Source organism: Callospermophilus lateralis, chromosome 13 (assembly GCF_048772815.1).
Source record: "Callospermophilus lateralis isolate mCalLat2 chromosome 13, mCalLat2.hap1, whole genome shotgun sequence".
NCBI lineage: Eukaryota > Metazoa > Chordata > Mammalia > Rodentia > Sciuridae > Callospermophilus > Callospermophilus lateralis.
In genome coordinates, this window is record NC_135317.1 from 75,336,779 (window position 1) to 75,354,419 (window position 17,641).

General features: G+C 47.2%; 2 protein-coding genes across 2 annotated transcripts; one reads left to right on the forward strand and one right to left on the reverse strand.

The window, feature by feature from the left end:
- The first annotated feature begins 1,737 nt into the window (after nucleotides 1-1,737).
- On the forward strand, nucleotides 1,738-13,403 carry Fcmr (Fc mu receptor). Its single transcript, XM_076831539.1, has 8 exons — nucleotides 1,738-1,857; nucleotides 4,847-5,179; nucleotides 5,912-6,043; nucleotides 6,976-7,198; nucleotides 8,786-8,916; nucleotides 9,284-9,436; nucleotides 9,654-9,712; nucleotides 12,049-13,403. The coding sequence occupies exons 1-8, from the start codon at nucleotides 1,821-1,823 to the stop codon at nucleotides 12,214-12,216; spliced, it is 1,236 nt and encodes a 411-aa protein (XP_076687654.1). The 5' UTR covers nucleotides 1,738-1,820; the 3' UTR covers nucleotides 12,217-13,403.
- Nucleotides 13,404-14,065: 662 nt separating this feature from the next.
- On the reverse strand, nucleotides 14,066-17,396 carry Il24 (interleukin 24). The gene is made up of 5 exons (XM_076832044.1): nucleotides 17,226-17,396; nucleotides 16,498-16,560; nucleotides 15,535-15,690; nucleotides 15,063-15,137; nucleotides 14,066-14,149 (listed from the first exon to the last, which is right to left on the reverse strand). The coding sequence occupies exons 1-5, from the start codon at nucleotides 17,394-17,396 to the stop codon at nucleotides 14,066-14,068; spliced, it is 549 nt and encodes a 182-aa protein (XP_076688159.1).
- Nucleotides 17,397-17,641: the final 245 nt, after the last annotated feature.

Sequence of the window (17,641 nt, forward strand, 5' to 3'; positions counted from 1 at the left end):
CACATGTGGGAAATTCTTTACCCAGGCTCATTCGCACAACTCCAACTCCACCTGACAGGCCTGGCTACAGCGCAGTGCACCCAGGTCCTTGCAGACACTCATACACACATCATACTCATGCACACACGTGCCACGCACTGCTCATCACACTCCACACATCACACAATACATATTGCACACTCACACACTCGTAGCCATCCTACACACACTACACAGTTATGCATCTCACAATACACATGCACATCCATACAGCTTGTGCACACTCACACATTCACACCCACAAGCTCTCACACCCACAGCCACACACATCACACTCACTCATTTATATTTGGACCCTCCCTCCCTCTTTTCTCCCTGGATCCCCAAGGCAGTCCAGCCCTCCTGCCAAGCAGACAGCAGAGCCTGGCAGCTACAGGGCACTGAAGGGCCCTCTAAGGAGGGAGGGTGGGAGCTGATCCCAGCTGAAACCTCTGGCACCCTAGCCTGACAGAGGCCTCTGACATCATGGCCCATCTGCTGATTGCAGGACCTAGCTCCTCTGAGCCAGTGTAGATCTAGCCAGAACAGGGCAGGGCAGGGCAGGGCAGGCAACCCGCCCACATGCGCTTCCTCTGCACCTGCTCACAATGGACCCCTAACTGGGGGAACTTGTTGTTTTGGAGAGCATGTGACAAATTTGGTGTGTGGGCGAGTGGGTTGTGATGCACACAGCCCCTGAGGAGCCCTGGGCTCTGTCAGCTGCCTCCTCCCTGAGGTGGTGTAGGAATAGCCTGAATCCTCCATAGGCACAGGAGGCTGCAGCACCTGGAGGTGGGAACCAACATCCAGGAATGAAGCACCAAGGACTGAGGCCCTGGGAACCCTCTGATCAGTAACAGTGCAGCACGTCTCCACTTGAAATAGGACTCTAAAGCTCTTTCACATCTGTGATTTTTGCTGTGCATCATAAAAGATGTGTGAGGTAGGCAGGGCTGAGACCTTCCCTACTTTCTTAATGAGAAAATTGAGGTCCAGGAAAGCTTTCCCAAAACTAGATTGTAACATTGCTCCTATGGTCCCTGGATAGTGGCCTGGGTCCCTGCTGGAGGGAATTACCTTATGGAGACAGCTGGGGGAAATGAGGGATGAGGGACGGCGGAGATGTTGAGTGAACCAGGGATGATGTTCTGTAGAAGGAGATGTCAGGGGTCATCTAGTCCCACCTTCATATATTTTCTAGATAAAGAAATCAAGACTCAGAGAAAAGTACTAAATTGCCCCAGATCCATGATTGGCAACTCCACATAGTAGGTGCTCAAAGGTATTCATCAAATGAGCTAACTGGTGACTGATAAGGATCACAACCAGCATCTTCTGACTTCAGGTCCAAACCTCTGTCCACACAGCTTCCATCCAATGGGAAGAACTGGAGATGAGGCTCTTTTTTCCTGAAGACAGGGGTAAAGCAAAGGCCCCCAGCTCAGGAGTTAATGGATACATATAAAGCACAGGAGGCCCCTCCAAGAAAAAGTGTGAAGGCAAAGAGATACCAGGCTGGTGCTCGCTAACAATCTCGAGAGCTTCCTAGAGGCCCTTGGAACCCTGGTGACCCATTCTCACCCAACACAGCATGTTTTCTCAATTCCTGACTTCCGCTGTGGTTTGCTGGTATTTTCTTTTTTAGGCTAAGACTAGCTGGCAAACAAGACAGGTTGTCATTTCCTCATTTTCAAGCCTTTGCCCCTCGATGGGGCCAGAATCTCTTTCAAGCTCCCGATGGTGAAGGGCTCTCGGGCTGGCAGTGGGTCTCTGCTCCTGCTCCAGAGGCTTTGGAAAGAACCATGGGCCTCTGGCTTTGGTCACTTTACTTCCTGCCAGGTAAGTACTCTGGGGAAACACTTCACGCTTTGTATGAAGTGGCCACAGGCAATCAATCGCCAGGCATCTCCGCCCCTAATGCTCCTTGATGGATTCAATTGCAAACCAGTACAAGGACGGAGGCCACGTGAGTCACCGGAGCACCCCGCTCTCTGCTAGTGCTCCTCTCTCCACTCCAGGTACTGTTTAGCCAGTTGTTAATTCCCAAGGGCTGAAGGTATCTCATTTCCTAGACGTCTACCTTTATTATGGGATTTTAAAGCTGGTGCCTCCAAAGATCTTTCTTCTTACTGCCATATTCTCTGTCTATAGATCTTTTTCACTCCTGAATTTCTAGCTTTCAACTCTAAAGGAGGACTCCCTAATCCATTCAATAGTCCCGTTCTGTTTTCTGAATTTCATATTTCAGTTGGCAACTGTCTCTTGGACACCCCACTTTAACCACCCACAAAGACTCCAGACACAGCTACATGCTTAACCCTTTACCTCCGACTCCTCATGGGTCCCATCCAAATGGGCTATTTCATCTGCCGTAAGTGTTTCTAATATCAGCCACAAAATGCCAGAATGGCTTTTTTTTTTTTTTTTTTAACCACCTCTTCCCATTTAGTCACAACCAGAGTTTGGTTCATTCAATGGCCAACTTGTGTAGCTTACCAGAATGAGAAGCAGTGGCAGCTTCTACTAGCAAGGTCACAGAGGAAAAGGAAAGGGGTCAAATGCACAACTATCCTCTCTCAACTATCTTTCCCACTTTCACCCTCTCAGCCTGATCAGGTAAATCTTCCCACAGGTTGACTCTAGTCATAGGATTGTTCTTTGCAAAATCTTCAATGTATTGACACATTCTCCTGCACTTTGCTCTAGCCAAACAGAACTCTTCCTTGAACATGTGCCACACACCCCTGCCACCTTGCCCTTCCTAGCCCATATTCGTTCTACCAGAAACATCCTTCATTTCACCTTCGCCTCTTATGAGTTCCTTAAAGTCCACCTCAGTCTCCACTTCCTTTTCAAGACTTTCCTGAGCCCCCGCTTCTGAACTCAGAATACTGATTATATTCATATTGTGGCTCCGTGTGTGTTTATTTGGTTAATTAAATGATAAGCTCCTTAAGGATCAAAATGGATTTTTATTCAAAACTTCTTTCTTTGTGATGCCTTCAGTATAGAATAAATTCAAATAATTGTTGCATTGAAAAGTCTTAAGAGCCCAAAGGAATGGAGTTTTAATGCAGTGTCAGACACTCTGAGAGGTAGTGGGATATATGTGCATGATGGATGGCTAATCAAACTGAGGCTGAGAAGGCAGAGGGGTGGGGCGGGAATGGAAGATATAAAGGTGTAAAGAGTGCTTAAATCATACCACCTCAGTCTGCCCCTGAGCAGCACCGCCATTCTAGCTGGGCCAAAGGGATGTTGCTCCCCCTAGAAGGAGGGGAGGATTACGCAGGCCCAAAAAGATGCGGGGGCTCATGCTTCCAGCTCTCCCACCATGCTAATATGGGCTACATTTTCAGTGGGCTCCCATAGAGCTCCCTCTCCAGTCCCTGTAGTCTGCATTCTCCTCCCATGATTTTTTCTACCTCTTTACCCTTGTCCACATTTACCCATTTACCCATCAGGGATGTCCTGATCCAGAATCCTCAATTCTCACTGCTCTCCTGACGCTTTCCTTGACACCCATTTGACTGAACTCCTTGCAGCTGTCCTGAAGTCATGCTCTGGGGATGCATCTCCCTAAGCAGGAGGAGTTCCCTCCATCCACATCCACAGATGTGCTTCTGTTCTCTCTGGCATCCCCACCCTGGTGGGGACCATTCTTACCATCTGGAAGACTTCTTCTCCTTTGCAGCCCTGCACCCCACCCCATCCCACCCCAACACACACACACACACACACACACACACACACACACACACACATTTTACCTTATGAACCCTCTTCCTGAAAATATTCAGACACTTAATGGGACCTGTTTAGTTAATAATTAATCACTGAGGCCTTACCCTCTTCTATAGCTGGCTGAGCTGCATGAGACCTCTCACCTAAAGCACAAGCCTTTTAATGTCAGACTCTTGCAACCCACATCTTTTATCCCTCCCTGCTCCACACCCTGTCAACACACAGTGTGCCCACACCCCCACCCGCATTCACTCATACACTCCTTTGAGCTCCCCACTGGGTGACAAGTATCAGGATTCTCAGTTGCCCTCTATGCCCTTTCCTTCAGATCACAATTTAGACACCACATCTTCCAAATAACCTTCCTCTAACTACCCCACCTCCTACAAGAGACTGGATCAGGGGCCCCTGCTTGCTCCTTCCAAGGAATACTGTGCTCTCTCTGTCACGGAATCGATCACTCGGTGTTGTACTGGCTGGCTGTTGGTATTGCTCACTAAATGATTTGTTCTACAAGGGAGAGATGTTCATGACAGGCATTCAGTAGACACTTACTGAATGACTGAATATGGAGAATTGTTGGAATAAATGACTGGCTGAATGAATATGACCAAAACAAAACTGGAGAGGAAAACCTACTGCAGCAAAACTGACCTGCATCTCCCAGCCTCAGGCTGAAGTCCCTTGAGGGCTATATGCCATTTGGGGTCACCCTAGGCACATTATTTCTCCTTGAAGTGGGTGTTGCAGTTTTCATCATATTCTCGCAGGGGTGGTCTGGGTCCTTATGGGTATGGATTTAGTGATGAGGCTAAGAGCTAAGTTAAGGTATGGTCATGGGGGAGGGGTGCGCAAAGACTTGGCCTGAGGTGGTAAATTGGGTTAGGCAAGGGAAAAGCTGAGTGAAGCTAAGGGAAGAAATCATGACAGGTTGAGGCTGAGGACTGACTGAAGTTGGACTGGCGATGGGGATGGGGCCATGGTTTGGAGGCTGGGCTAGAACCTGCGCTAGGGCTGGAGAGAGTTAGAGTTGGGGATATGTCTGGGAATGAGGCTCCCTCTGCATTAACTCCTTCTTCTGCAGTATGTGGGGCTCTGAAGATCCTCCCAGAAGTAAAGCTGGATGGAGAACTGGGTGGATCTATTACCATCGAGTGCCCGCTTCCTAAAATAAACGTGAGGATGTATCTGTGCCGGGAGATGGTGAAACCTGCAATCTGTTCCACGGTGGTATCCAATAACTTCATCAAGAAGGAATATGACAGTCGAGTCACTTTGAAGCCGAGCTTACACAAGAATTTGTTCCTAGTGGAGATGACAGAATTAACCGAAAGTGACAGTGGAGTCTATGCCTGTGGAGTGGGCACGCACACTGAACGGGGAAAGACCCAGAAGGTCACCCTGAATGTCCACAGTGGTAGGTGCCACCGCTGCTTGCAGGTTCAGCCCACTCAGAAAATGTCTCCACTCAGGAAGATTGAGACAGCCATCTAAATAAGTCCTCCAGACTTCTATGCTATTGCCATATTAGCCAGCCCAATAACAATTAGCATCCACAGAGTTGAACTTCATAGTCCACTAACCTCCTGGCCCACAGAACTGTCTACCCATGGTAGGCAAAAGGATAAGAGATGCTGACCTTGTGTCGCCTGTCCTACCCAGGGCTCAAGGGGAGAGGTGACATGAGTTTGAGCACCAGTGGAAACTGGAAGCCAAGGACATAACCGTCATATATAACTGTTCCATGAGATACATCAGAGATGAATATAAAGGAAATACACCCACTTATCAAGGCATATTTATAGGCCAGATTTGTTACTGTCTGGTCTGGCCCTTTATTTCTCATGCATCCAGCCTTTCTCCTCTTCTCCAGTGATTTCCTACACAAATGCAGCAACTAATTCAACAGTTCACAGTCCCAACAGTGTCTGATGGTTTTTCAGGGCATATTAGCTGTGCTAGGAGAAAAAGTGCTCTCTCAGGGAGGCCACAAGACCAGCTCCTTTTCTGATCCTCTCCAGCAACGCTGCTCTCATGCCCTCACTGCCATTCACCTTGTCCGAGTCAGCTTTTACTTACGCCAACAGTCCCTTCCCCAGGTTTGTCTTTCCTCCAGATACCATCAACATAATCTCCTTGCTTCCAATAGAGTACAATCCATTCTGGGAGGAGGAGCTGATATCTGAGCCTCCAAAATGGTTTCATAAATTTCTGGAGCAGCGGATGCCCACTTGGCTCCAGATGGTTGCACATGCCAGTTCTTCTGAATCCACATCCAAAGGTCAGTCCATCAAAGCATGAGTAAGAGAGATGAGGAAGATGCTGTAGCGCTGTGGAAATGGAGGAGGGGGGTGGGTGGGTGTCCAGCTCACCATGAGTGGCAGAGCAGAGCAGAGCAGAGCCCAGCAGACCTGCTTTTACATCCTCCAAACCTATCATAAAGCCACGACTCCCTGACATAGTTGCAGAACTTGCACATCACCACTAGGTGGCACCACAAGCAATGGAGCGTGTGCTCCATTCACAAAATCAGCTCTTTTTATGAATGACTGCCAAACCCACGACTGGGCAGACGTTTCCCAGCTGGAGGTCATCATGTCTTCTTGCTGCCCACAGGGTTGTATTCTACCTGCTGGTGTCTAGTGATTTTAACAACTCTATTTTTCAATTAAAAGATAAATGGTTATTATACTAACAATACTTTCATAGTTCAGTATGTTTCTAGTTTTAAATGCGTTTATGACGTTTTAATATTTCCATCATATCCTCGCATCTATTAATTGAATATTATTACATGAGGGGACCCTGTTGAGTTCCAAAAGGAATAGTGTATTTGGGAAGGTCATAGAGCTATGGTTGTTACTGATAGGTGTGTGATGGGGGAGAACAAATAAACAAACAAATATAGCACAAGGCAGAGTGAGAACAGAACTACAAACAAGGTCTCCCCATGCTCACTGGAGGGCAAGCTCTTCTTCCTGGGAAGGCATGAGATGGGGAGCTTCCTGGAGGAAATGGTATTCAAAGCCAATACAGAATTGATTGCATAGAGGTGGTATGCTCTGAAGGCACTTCAGGCCATGAGGACCCTAGGAACAAATGTAGTCTGGTCAAAAGAGAAGAATGTATTGAGGAAAGAGCTGGTGGCCCAGTCCCTCTGGAGACTAGAGTAAAGTGTATATGGAAGGTCCCTTTTTCTTTCATCTCCTGCAGTTACCACACCAACCCAAAGGACTGACGACCCTCCAGAGCCCCACCCTTCCCCCACCACACCAATAATTCATCATCCTCAAGAATCCAGAGCATTCTCAGTAGCAGCTGCCAAGCCCTCAACCGTTCTGCCATCCACCACAACATCAAAGACTTCAACTCAGGAGGGGCTGCTCAGGCCCCCAGGGGCCAGCTACAAGCAGCACACTAGGTTGCATGGGCAAAGGTAAGAGGCTTCCATCATCCAAGATGGTTTCAAAGCCAGGTAAAGTAGGCAAGAGTCAAGAGATCCACTAAAATCTCCCTGCAACATCCATTATTAGAGACCCTTCTTAACCTTGTCTCTAGAAGACCACTGTGAAATATACTACCTATGAATATAGCAGGTATGAATCTCATTAGCATTTAATCTTCTAGCACTGAGTCTGTAGAAAGAAATAGACTCAAGTCTTTCACATTCAGGATCATTCAACTCTGTTTTGATGGGGGAAAATTAAATGAGAATCAAATGAACTAATAAGCTATTGAGTGTTTGAATTACTTTCATCTGTTTCATTTTTAAATGTGGCTACTAGGAAATTTAAAATTACATATGTGACTTACATTGCTAGTGGACAGCCCCAGGCTGAAGACTCAGGTGCAGTCGAAGGAAGGCAGCAATTAACCACTAGGTGGTAGCACCATAGCAGGTGGCAAAGAAAATCTCTAATGTTGGAATTTTTTATGCCTAAGCAATCACAAACATGTTAATGAGGAAAGGGACTTCCAACATTATTTGGGGTTCTATAAATAGGGAAACAGGCTGTGAGAGCTAAGTGATTTCAGATAGTACTAGAACCCCTGATACTATTTGGTTTGATAAATCACACCAACATATCAGTGGAGAAGAAAATGAGTAAATTTAACCAACATTTTCCTAGTTTAAACCATGTGACAGGACTGTGCCACGTCCTTAAGATGTAAAAAGATGATAACATGCAATATCCAATTCTGACTGTGATCAAGTTTGTAATGGGCAAGAACATGAGAACTGGAAATATATGAGATTTCTTTTGGCTTGGCAAAATTGGGAAGAAAAGAGGACTATGCACTACCCCTTCCAGAAAAGTAAGATTTCAGTATGTACAGAAAACAAAGGGAAGAGGGAGCACTCAGAAAAACATCTTTTTCATAGTAATAAGAAACTAGCTCAAGCCAAGTGCGGTGGTGCACACCTGGAATCCCAGCGGATCTGAAGGCTGAAACAGGAGGATCATGAGTTCAAAGCCAGCCTCAGCAAAGGCAAAGTGCTAAGCAACTCAGTGAGACCCTGTCTCTAAATCTGGGGATGTGGCTCAGTAGCCCCTGAGTTCAATCCCTAGTTAAAAAAAAAAAAAAAAAAAAAAAACACTACCTTATTTAATATTTTTAATAACCATGTGAGTAAACCAAGGTGCACAGTGTTGGCAAGGGACTGGCATTTATCATCTCCTGCTGTAGGCCAGGAGCATTAAATTCTTCATATCCACTATTTCGTATCATCTTAATAACAGTTCTGCAAAAATGAAAATGATACAGATTTGTGGGGAAATGAGGCTCAGAGAAGTTAGAGATTTGTTCAGTCACGAATCCAGGAAAAGGTACATCTGAGTTTGAACCCCAATTTACTGACTCCACAGACAAGAGTCTTTGGGGGGGGGAGTGGAAAGAATTCTATTAACAAAGGGACAAGTCTGAGAGTTATCTTTTAAAAAGTCTGCCACAAGAAAGTGCTTCTTTAAACCTATCTCCCTCACTATCTTCTCTTTCTCTCTCCCATTCCTTCCCTCCCCAGAGAATTCAACCGTGGCTCAGAGTTTGGAAGGGAGGACCAAGGATTTCACATCCTGATCCCAACTGTCCTGGGTCTTCTCCTGCTGGCCCTTCTGGGGCTGGTGGTAAAAAGAGCGATTCAAAGGAAGAGAGGTGAGCAGCTGGGCTCTGGGCTTCAGGCTCTGGGCTAGGGTGGGAAAGCTAAGCTCCCAGACGGTTCTGATCTCTGCATGATTTTGCAGGAAAATCCCGGGAGATAGCGATGAGTAGCCTGGGGTGTAGGGAAGTGGGGCGAAGGTCAGTGACCTGGGAATGGGTACGAGGAGGAGGGCGGCCTGAGACCTTTGATCTTCAGGAGAGGGTAAGACGATCCAACGAACGTCCCGCACACTTTGAGCATCTATAGGTCTGACGTTGCCAAGCATCGAGGAGGGAGCAGCCTTGAGTTTGGGGGAGGAGAGGAAAGCTGGCTTTGGGCCTCTGATGCCATTTTTTTTCTTTCCCTGTCACCACGGAGAAGCCTTCTCCAGGCGGGTCCGCCGAATGGCGTTGAGGATGCGCGCCCTGGAGGCCTCCCAGCGGCCCCGGGAGCAGCGGCCCCGGGAGCAGCGGCCGCGCTCCCAGAACATCTACAGCGCCTGCCCCCGGCGCGCTCCAGAGTCTACCGCTGCCGGTGAGCGGAAGCTGGTGGCTGGCGGGTGACCCTACAGAAGATCAGAAGGAGCGAGGGCATAGACAGTGCGCTCGGCGCCAAGTTCTGGAGGAGCAGGACACCCCCTGCCCCCCCCGCCGCCCTCCTACTTCCTTGGGATTCCCGCAAGATGGGGAGGGGCGGGGGCGGAACTGGAGGCTCCGTCTCGCCCTTACGTCAGCACTCCCATCCCCCTTAGGCCAGAGGCAGGTCCCTCCTGCGGATCCTGGAACATCTGCGCCCTCAGCCCCGCCACAGGTAAGCTCCACCTGATTGGCAGCTCTTCAGATTGGCAGCTTCGGCCCGAACCCGCGCCCCCAACTCTAGGCATGGACCAGAGAGAGCACTGTTACTAGAGCAGGGTCTTAGCTCCAGGTTGCAAGATCTTACCCCAGATCCTGGGGCCCATTCAGGGGACAAGTTGAATCCATTCCCTTATTTGGTGTTGTCAGAAGACCAACTCCCCAGGGATTGTGGTATTCTTAGTTAACTAGCTGTTAGAGAATGATACATGGTAACGTGCAGCTACTTGAAGAACTTTCAAATGAAGAAATTATTTTACTGGGAGGTTTAAGAGGGTTTCATCTTAATGTGAGGAAGAACTTTCTAGTAAACCCTAAGATGAGATGAGGTAGTTTACCCATCACTGGAGGAGGTCAGGCTTAACTTAGAAAGTGACTCGCAGACAAGATTAAACACCTTGGGTGAGGAGGGTTCATCAAGGAAGGGACATAGAGAGTTTCCATTAGGAAAGAAGCCTTGAAGCTATCCGTCCATTTTGTTTTCCCAAATTAAGAAAACCTTTTATATTCTAAAGAAGCCAACAGTGGCTAAAACACTGGTTTCAATACCCAGAAAAGAACTAAGGGTAGCAAATACCCAAGTTTTAATTAGAGTGTTGATTAAGTTCATGTAACAGACCCCCAAACACATGGCTCCAAAGTTAGAAGCCTATTTTCCTCTCAAGCCAAAGAATCAGAGGGACGGGAAAGGGTGGCCTGAGCCATGAAGTCATACAGGGACTTTTTGCTTCCTCAGTCTCTGGATGGTCCTGGTCCCTGGTCAATACTCAGTCTCTAGTATCATATCTACATTCCAGCCCACCAAGAAAGAAAGAAGTGCTTCTTTAAGACCATGGCCCCGAAGTTTCACACACTCCTTGTACTTATTTAGCTTAATTATCGACCTTAATTAGCTTAGTCAAGCAGCAACCTCTGCCTTTAAGGGAAGCTGTGAAAGGTCGTCTCTGGTTGGCAATCCTGAGCCTTGCTGAAAAGGAGAGAGTGATACCCAGCTCTGCCAGTTACCTCCAGTTTCTTGAGCTTTCTCCTCCCCACCCCCATTAGAGAAAGCTCACTGCAGCTTAGGAATGGTCCCACCGTGTTTGTCTACTCCACCATCCACCAGCCTTCCTCTGAATCTGCTGGGACCACACAGTCCTCTCCTGGGCAGGGCCTTTCTCACAGCTTACCCTGCCTCCCTACTTGAGACTCTGATTCCCAGTATCAGGGCAAAAACATTGATGGAACAAATTCATTTTAAAACCAAATAAGTCAGTTTCAAATGATGAACTGTAAAAGGCAATGAGGGATTCTGTTTGTTTATTTTAGCAGTATTGGGGATTGAACCCAGAGCCTCATACATGCGCAAGCACTCTGCCACTGAACTACATCCCCATTCACACCATATCCCACCCCCTACACACACACACACACACACACTTTTTTTTTTTTTTTTTTGAGACAGGGTCTCACTAAGTTGATCAGCCTGGATTCACACTGTCCATCCACCTGCCTCACCTCCTGAGTAGCCAGTATTAAAGGTGTGAGCCACTACACCCAGCTAGGAAATGTTTTTGAAGCAAGCTACTTCTGCATCCCCCTCTTGGAAAGTACAAAACATAAAAGCTCCTTTCTATGAGTGCTCACTGTATTCAGGGTACTGAACATCTGGATCGTAGAACTTGTGTTTAAGTACGTGATCACAGTCCCTACCATGGCTTTCTGTGAATATTATAGTACTTGTGCCATGTTGGGGTCTTCGGCACAGCCCTGTCCTCTAAGAACTAATCATACTAAAGGTAAATGATCTGAAGGGAAGAAACCATCTGTCTGAGGAGGAGAAGCACCACAGTGCCACATGGTCAGCAATTTTCCTCCCCTTCCCTGCCCAGCCCCTTTCTGGAATGCCATGTCATGGCCTCTCCAAGCTCTTACAGAGAAGTACAAGTGTGAATCACTGTACCTGTGAATTCCTCCCTAAGAAGGTGCATATTTGTTCCACAAGTCACATTTTTATCCCCAAGGGATTACTCCTCTGACAGCTGGGTCTCCTCAGACCCATGCTTAGCCACAGGATTTCAATCTGAGCTCCATTTAAGGCATTTCCTTCCCATATTAGTTCTAAGTGTTTTCACCACCCCAAAAATCCCCAGGGCTGGCCCACTTGATGGAAATCAGCTACCTCTTTGTCTTTGCCTTATAGAACTCAGAGTCCCCCCTGCCATGCCCCCCCATTTCCTGTTATGGAAACCCAGCTTGAAAGATACTAAAACCATCCACCCCAATTCAGTGATGCTTATTTGGTGTTTCCAGGTGCTTGAAGCTCCCTGGCTCCATACCCCATCTCTGAAGACCAGCTGTGAATATATGAGCATCTGCCACCAGCCTGCTGTCAAGAGGGAGGACACTGAGTCAAATGATTACATCAATATTCCCAGCCTGACTCACCCTCCTAGCTGTACCCCTGCAGCCACACCTTGATGACGATAAGTCTTGTCTGTCTGCTAATTTCCAGTGACTGCTCCATCCCCTCACAGAGCCCTGATCACCTCGCATGCCCCCATCTATCTGTGCCTTGAGCATGGCTCTGCCCCACATAATCTTGCACACCTTTGTACCCCACTGTGCACCTCGAGGAGTCTGGGTATGCATAGCATTTGGCTCAATGCCACCTGCTTCCTTTCCAAACCATGTAACAGGCTGCGACCATTTGCAGTGTCTTTGGTCACAGGGACTTTGCTGCTCTGGCTCTAGATCACATGGAATTAGTATGGAGTATAGGCATAGCTGCCATTTCAGAAGCCCTTCCCAAGCTTAGTCCTCACACAAACAGACAGCCTCTGGGTTGCACTTCATGAGGATGGGCCTCAGCCCTGTGAGCTAGGAAGGGCCTGATATGATAACACTCCTAGGAAAGACTTTGCCTTGACCCAAAGGCTGGAACTTGCTAGTGTGAAACTATTTATCTCCTGTCCAATTTACTTTGATGTTATAAAGTATTCTACATTCTCAGAACCAATATTGTTAGTGAGATATATGTATATACACAATCCTCTTTAGTCTAAGTCTCCCTCATTTGCTATAGAAAAGCACCCTGACCCTAACAACTCCTGCTCTTTTAGACAGTCTTTGTCACCTCCTTACCCTTCTTCCACATCCTAACACTGATAGAACACTCGTTTTTGGTCTGTTTTAGCCATCCCAAGTCATTACCTCTCTCTGCTTTTAAAAATGTCCCTCATCTTTTTGCCAGTTCCAGACAACATATAGCAAAGTGGGAAGGAAAGTAGCATGGGGTTCTTGGAGGATCAGGGGCTCTGCAGTGGCTCTTCTGCCTCCTAGCAGCTCTTAAGTGTAGTCTTTCTCTTAAGTTTTTGGGGCAAGGTCATAGTTGGACACTATCTTTGGATTGATGTCAACTACAGAATGACAAGTCTTGCCATTGAGAAGATCTTTCCCTGATACACAACACAGTCTCCCCAGGCACTTGCTCAGAAGTACGGAGAACAGACTGCCAGATCTGGGGTGAGTTGTCCCCTTTATTAGCAAGAAATATCATCACAGATTTGACAGTACCTCCAGACACAGAGACACCATCAGTGATGTCAGCTTGACGCTGTCACTTTCTCAAGTATCAGATAAAGGAAAGAATGACAAGAAGAAGAAAAGGAGGGGATCCAGGGAGAAGGGATGGTGGAGTAGGGTAGGGTGGGGAGGGGTAGGGAGTGCAGCAGGAAATGAAATGTTGGGTGACAATCTGCTTTGTGCCAGGCACTTTAGCCAACATGTTATCTTCCATCATTTACTTTTCAAACTAATGCTCACCCTCACCCCAATGCTGTGCCCCTGCAGATATATGACTTCCATGAGTTAAAGTTCAATATTATATCCTAGCATCTCTCGTTGTTCCTCAAAAATCCAAACACAGGTTAAAAAAATAAAATCCAGTTTATTAAATATTAATTGAGCACCTACCCACTGCCCCACACTGCAGCAAGGATCATGGGAGATAAAAAGGGAAATATGGGGCACACTATATTCTGCTGCCTTCAGGGAATGTAGCATCTTGCAAATAAATATAACTTCAGTTGAAGCACTGGCAGTAATTAAATGGAGTTGTAATCAATACAGGAATCCACTTTGTAGATTATTCACAGCATCCTGTGACTGTCGTTTGGGCTGCTGAAAGAATGAAGTCTTTGAAGGGAAGCCTGGGACAACAGTAGGGTCCATGGCCAAGAGTGTGAAGTGCCCAGCGAGTCGCACAGGAAGGGACACCTGTTTAAAATTACATGAAGAATGAACAAGGACACGATTCTTGTCTGGACATTCAGATCTTGTAGAATTTCTCCATCCAGGTCAGGAGAATGTCCACTTCCCCAAAAGCTTTCGTCAGAGCTGCTTCTATGTTCAACTAAGGAGAAAGGAGAGCCAAAGGTCAGCCACGTTAGCGGTGAGAATGTTTTCCTTCCAATCTGCCATGTCAGAAACAGACATGATTCCAAATCGTGGGCTGGGTCACCTATGGAATGGTCTCTGATGATCTCTCCTGCCCATCCCTTGTCCCCACCTGAGTATTTGTCTGCTTCAGGGATGAGGATAAAGAGAGTAGCCAAGGGGTAGCCACAGAGTAGCGTTGGGTAAAGGACAAGAGCACTCGGCACCCCTAACCACAAGAACCACAGAATGCAGCCTGGGGTGGGTATGGCCCACCACCTGCGTCCACTGCGCAAATGAGGAAATGAGCCAGGGTGGCCTCTTTCCATCGTGTATTTTGCTCTTCACCATTTATTTATAGGCTAATGTATGATCAACATCACGTTTTGGAAAAAAAAGTAACTTGTGGGGAGAGGTGCTGAGAATGAAATTTGGATTATTTTGTGTGTGTGTCTAAATTTAGGAAGAGGCAATATAATTTTCCATCATTTTTATTCATAAATGAGACCAGTTGAGCATTATGGAAAATACTGCAGATGTGTTTGGGGGTGGGTGGGGTGACTCCTCGCCTTCTTTCATTACCCAGTTCAAGTACCCATAAAACTCTCTCACAGGGAAAGTCCCCAATAATGAAATCATCTGGTAGGGAAATATAATAGCATTTTAACTTGATAACATCTGGGGAACAAAAGACCACTTCATTTCTGCCACTTATACAAAGTATATGCTAATTGATATAAATATGCCTATGTTCCTGCTAAGTCAGGTGGGTTTGGGGTAAACCTGGTGGAGTCACCTATATTGAATTCCACTTTAGGTGTCTGAGGCCCCTTAGTGTGACAGGTTGAGCTATTCTGCTAGGTGAGCAAGCTCCCAGCTCCTAGCCTTACCCGTTTGAATGCTCTGTGGAACAGCAGAAACCGCTTGTGTGCACTCTCACTGACAGAAAACATCTCATTTTCCTGCTGGATAAGAAGAAAAAAAAAATGTTGAGCCAAGAATTAGATGATGATGATGGTGATGCCACAAAGGGTCCCAAGGCCTGAGAGGACAGAGCTGAGCTATCCTCAGAGTAGTCAATGCCCAACTCCCACCATGTGGCAGAAGCTGTCTCCTTTAATTCTCCAGGGAGAAGTGTCATGCTCATTTAACAGATGATAAAACTGAAGCCAGAGAGGCTGAGCACCTTGCAAAGTGTCACCCAGTTGATCAGAAGCAGAACCTAGACCTGAACTCAGCACTTTTTTCCCATAACCCCCATAACTCCCTGTGGTGGAATATAAGCCAGGACCGGACAAGGAAAGAGAGTGTTCTCAAAACACACCATTTGCCGACTCCAAGGCCCAGCTTTGTTCTACTCACAGTGGGTTGAAGTTTTGACATGATGACAATAAAGTTGTTGGCCAGAGTAGAGAATGATTTCAGGGTCTTGAATTCAGCTCTTTTGTGGTAGTTTTTGAAAACGGTGTTCAGATAGAACTTGAGCAGGGCGTGGATAAGGTAACAGCTCTCAGCATCCTGGGGGAGGATTGAGTCACTGCAAAGCCGAGACCTCTGCCCACCCTGGAGGGACAACCCATATGCAACCCAAGGCAAGATAAGTACAGTAGGGGCAGGAACCTTCTAGGAGATGATGAACATTTGATCTGAAGGAACTTCAGGGGCCCTAGAGAATAACACCTGTTTCACAGGAGGAACCCAGACCTCAGGAAGGAGGTGACCCACCCAGAGTCACACAGCTGTCAGTGGCAGGCACAGACAGAGGGTCTGGAACTCCTGACTCCTCGTTTAGCTAATATTTCCTTTCTTTTGCACCACACAGCCTCCCTAATATGGGGAGGTCACGGACCCTGAAAGCACTTGAACTTGGACTTTGTGGTGGAGAGTTGGTGGGGAAATGACTAATAGGAAAAGAAATGAGAAAAACGAACATTCTTCAACAGCAATTGCACTACAACCCCCTCGGCTCTTGAAGCTCCGCACCTCTTAAGGATCAGGGCTCAGTACATTTGTACTCACTCACTGTTTTGATGGGTAATGAGAAGACAGAAATAGGTAAGAGAAAAGCATATTAGTGGAAAAGAGGGTTCAGCTCAATAGATGCCCATTGTTTATATAAGCAAAAGTGAAATAGAGACTGGTGACAACTCTCTGGCTCAGTGGAGAAAGATGTTTACAAGTCTCAACCACCACAGAGTGATTCATCTGCACGCTGCTCTGGCTCATGGCCAGATCTACTCTGTATAGGGTCAGCCCAGGGTAGATTGGGAAGGACTCCATCAGCCCCACAAAAGGAGGTATTGTCCTTGCCCACCATCTGATTACCGAGACATTCTGCAGAACCTCCTGGCGCAGCAGCCGGACGCTTGTGTTGTTATCCTGAGCTTGCTTGGGGAACAGAAAGAAAAGATGTCTCTAGGTTAGGGGTCAGTGAGGAAGCCAACCCTGCAAGTATGAGCTGCTTCCCCGGACCCCTAAATCCAACCAGTCTATGAGGCCCCAGAGACCAGAGGGACCAAAGGAGGACCCAGGAGGGGTGGTGCTGAGCTAGCCCCTGGGGAGTGGGGACAAGTCTTATGTATAGAACATCATTAAGCGTGTCCCCTCACTCCCACACAGGCATATGGCATCTCAGGTCTGAATACAGACTTGCTGAAGGACCTGTTTGATTCTTTTGGTCATTTGAGACAAGAGGAAATAAGTCAGTTTGGTTTGCCTCTGTATTTTGCAGGGTGAGGAGGAGACATAGGGGAGGAGGGGCTGCACCTGGAGCTCCCTCTGCAGCCCAGCCATTCATTTCAGATCTTGAACTTAGAACCAGAGCCCACCATTCAGGATGAAGCCTGAACAAATCAGCATATTTCTTTCCCTTGAGCTCTGTTTATTTTACTAGGGGCTGACCACATCTTTCTGAGCTTCAGTTTTCTCAGGGTACCAAGGGGCTTATAGTGCCTCCTGACCTCCTTGAGTTCTTATGTAGAAAACTGATGAGCATCCTGTAAAGGTCTTCATAATTATCCCCATGGCTGGGTCCAGAGCATCTTTGCACTCACCACAGTTTCCTGGATGGTCCAGAAGGCCTCCCTTAGTTGCTGGAGATTAACCCCTTCTGCTCGGCAGGGTCCAAATTGGAATTCTTGGCTCTGGAGCCCTGGTACCTGGCTCCAGACAAACAGGATCAGACTCAGGCAAGGGAGGGTGACCATCTGCAACCAAGAGCTCATCTGCAGCAAAGAAAGAGCAGACAGATCCTGCTGAAAGAAAGAGGGCTTTCTCCTGAGGCATGACCTCTGATCTGGAGGGATACACCCCAGTATAATGCTCTGTGAGTCTGTCTAGGCCAACCTCAGGAGCATACAGATGGGGCACCTGAGTGTGCCATGGTCTGAATGTCCCAAGAAAAACTCATATTGGAAAAAAAAAAACTCAATATGAGGTATGAAGAAGTGGGGTCAGGTGAGACCTTTAA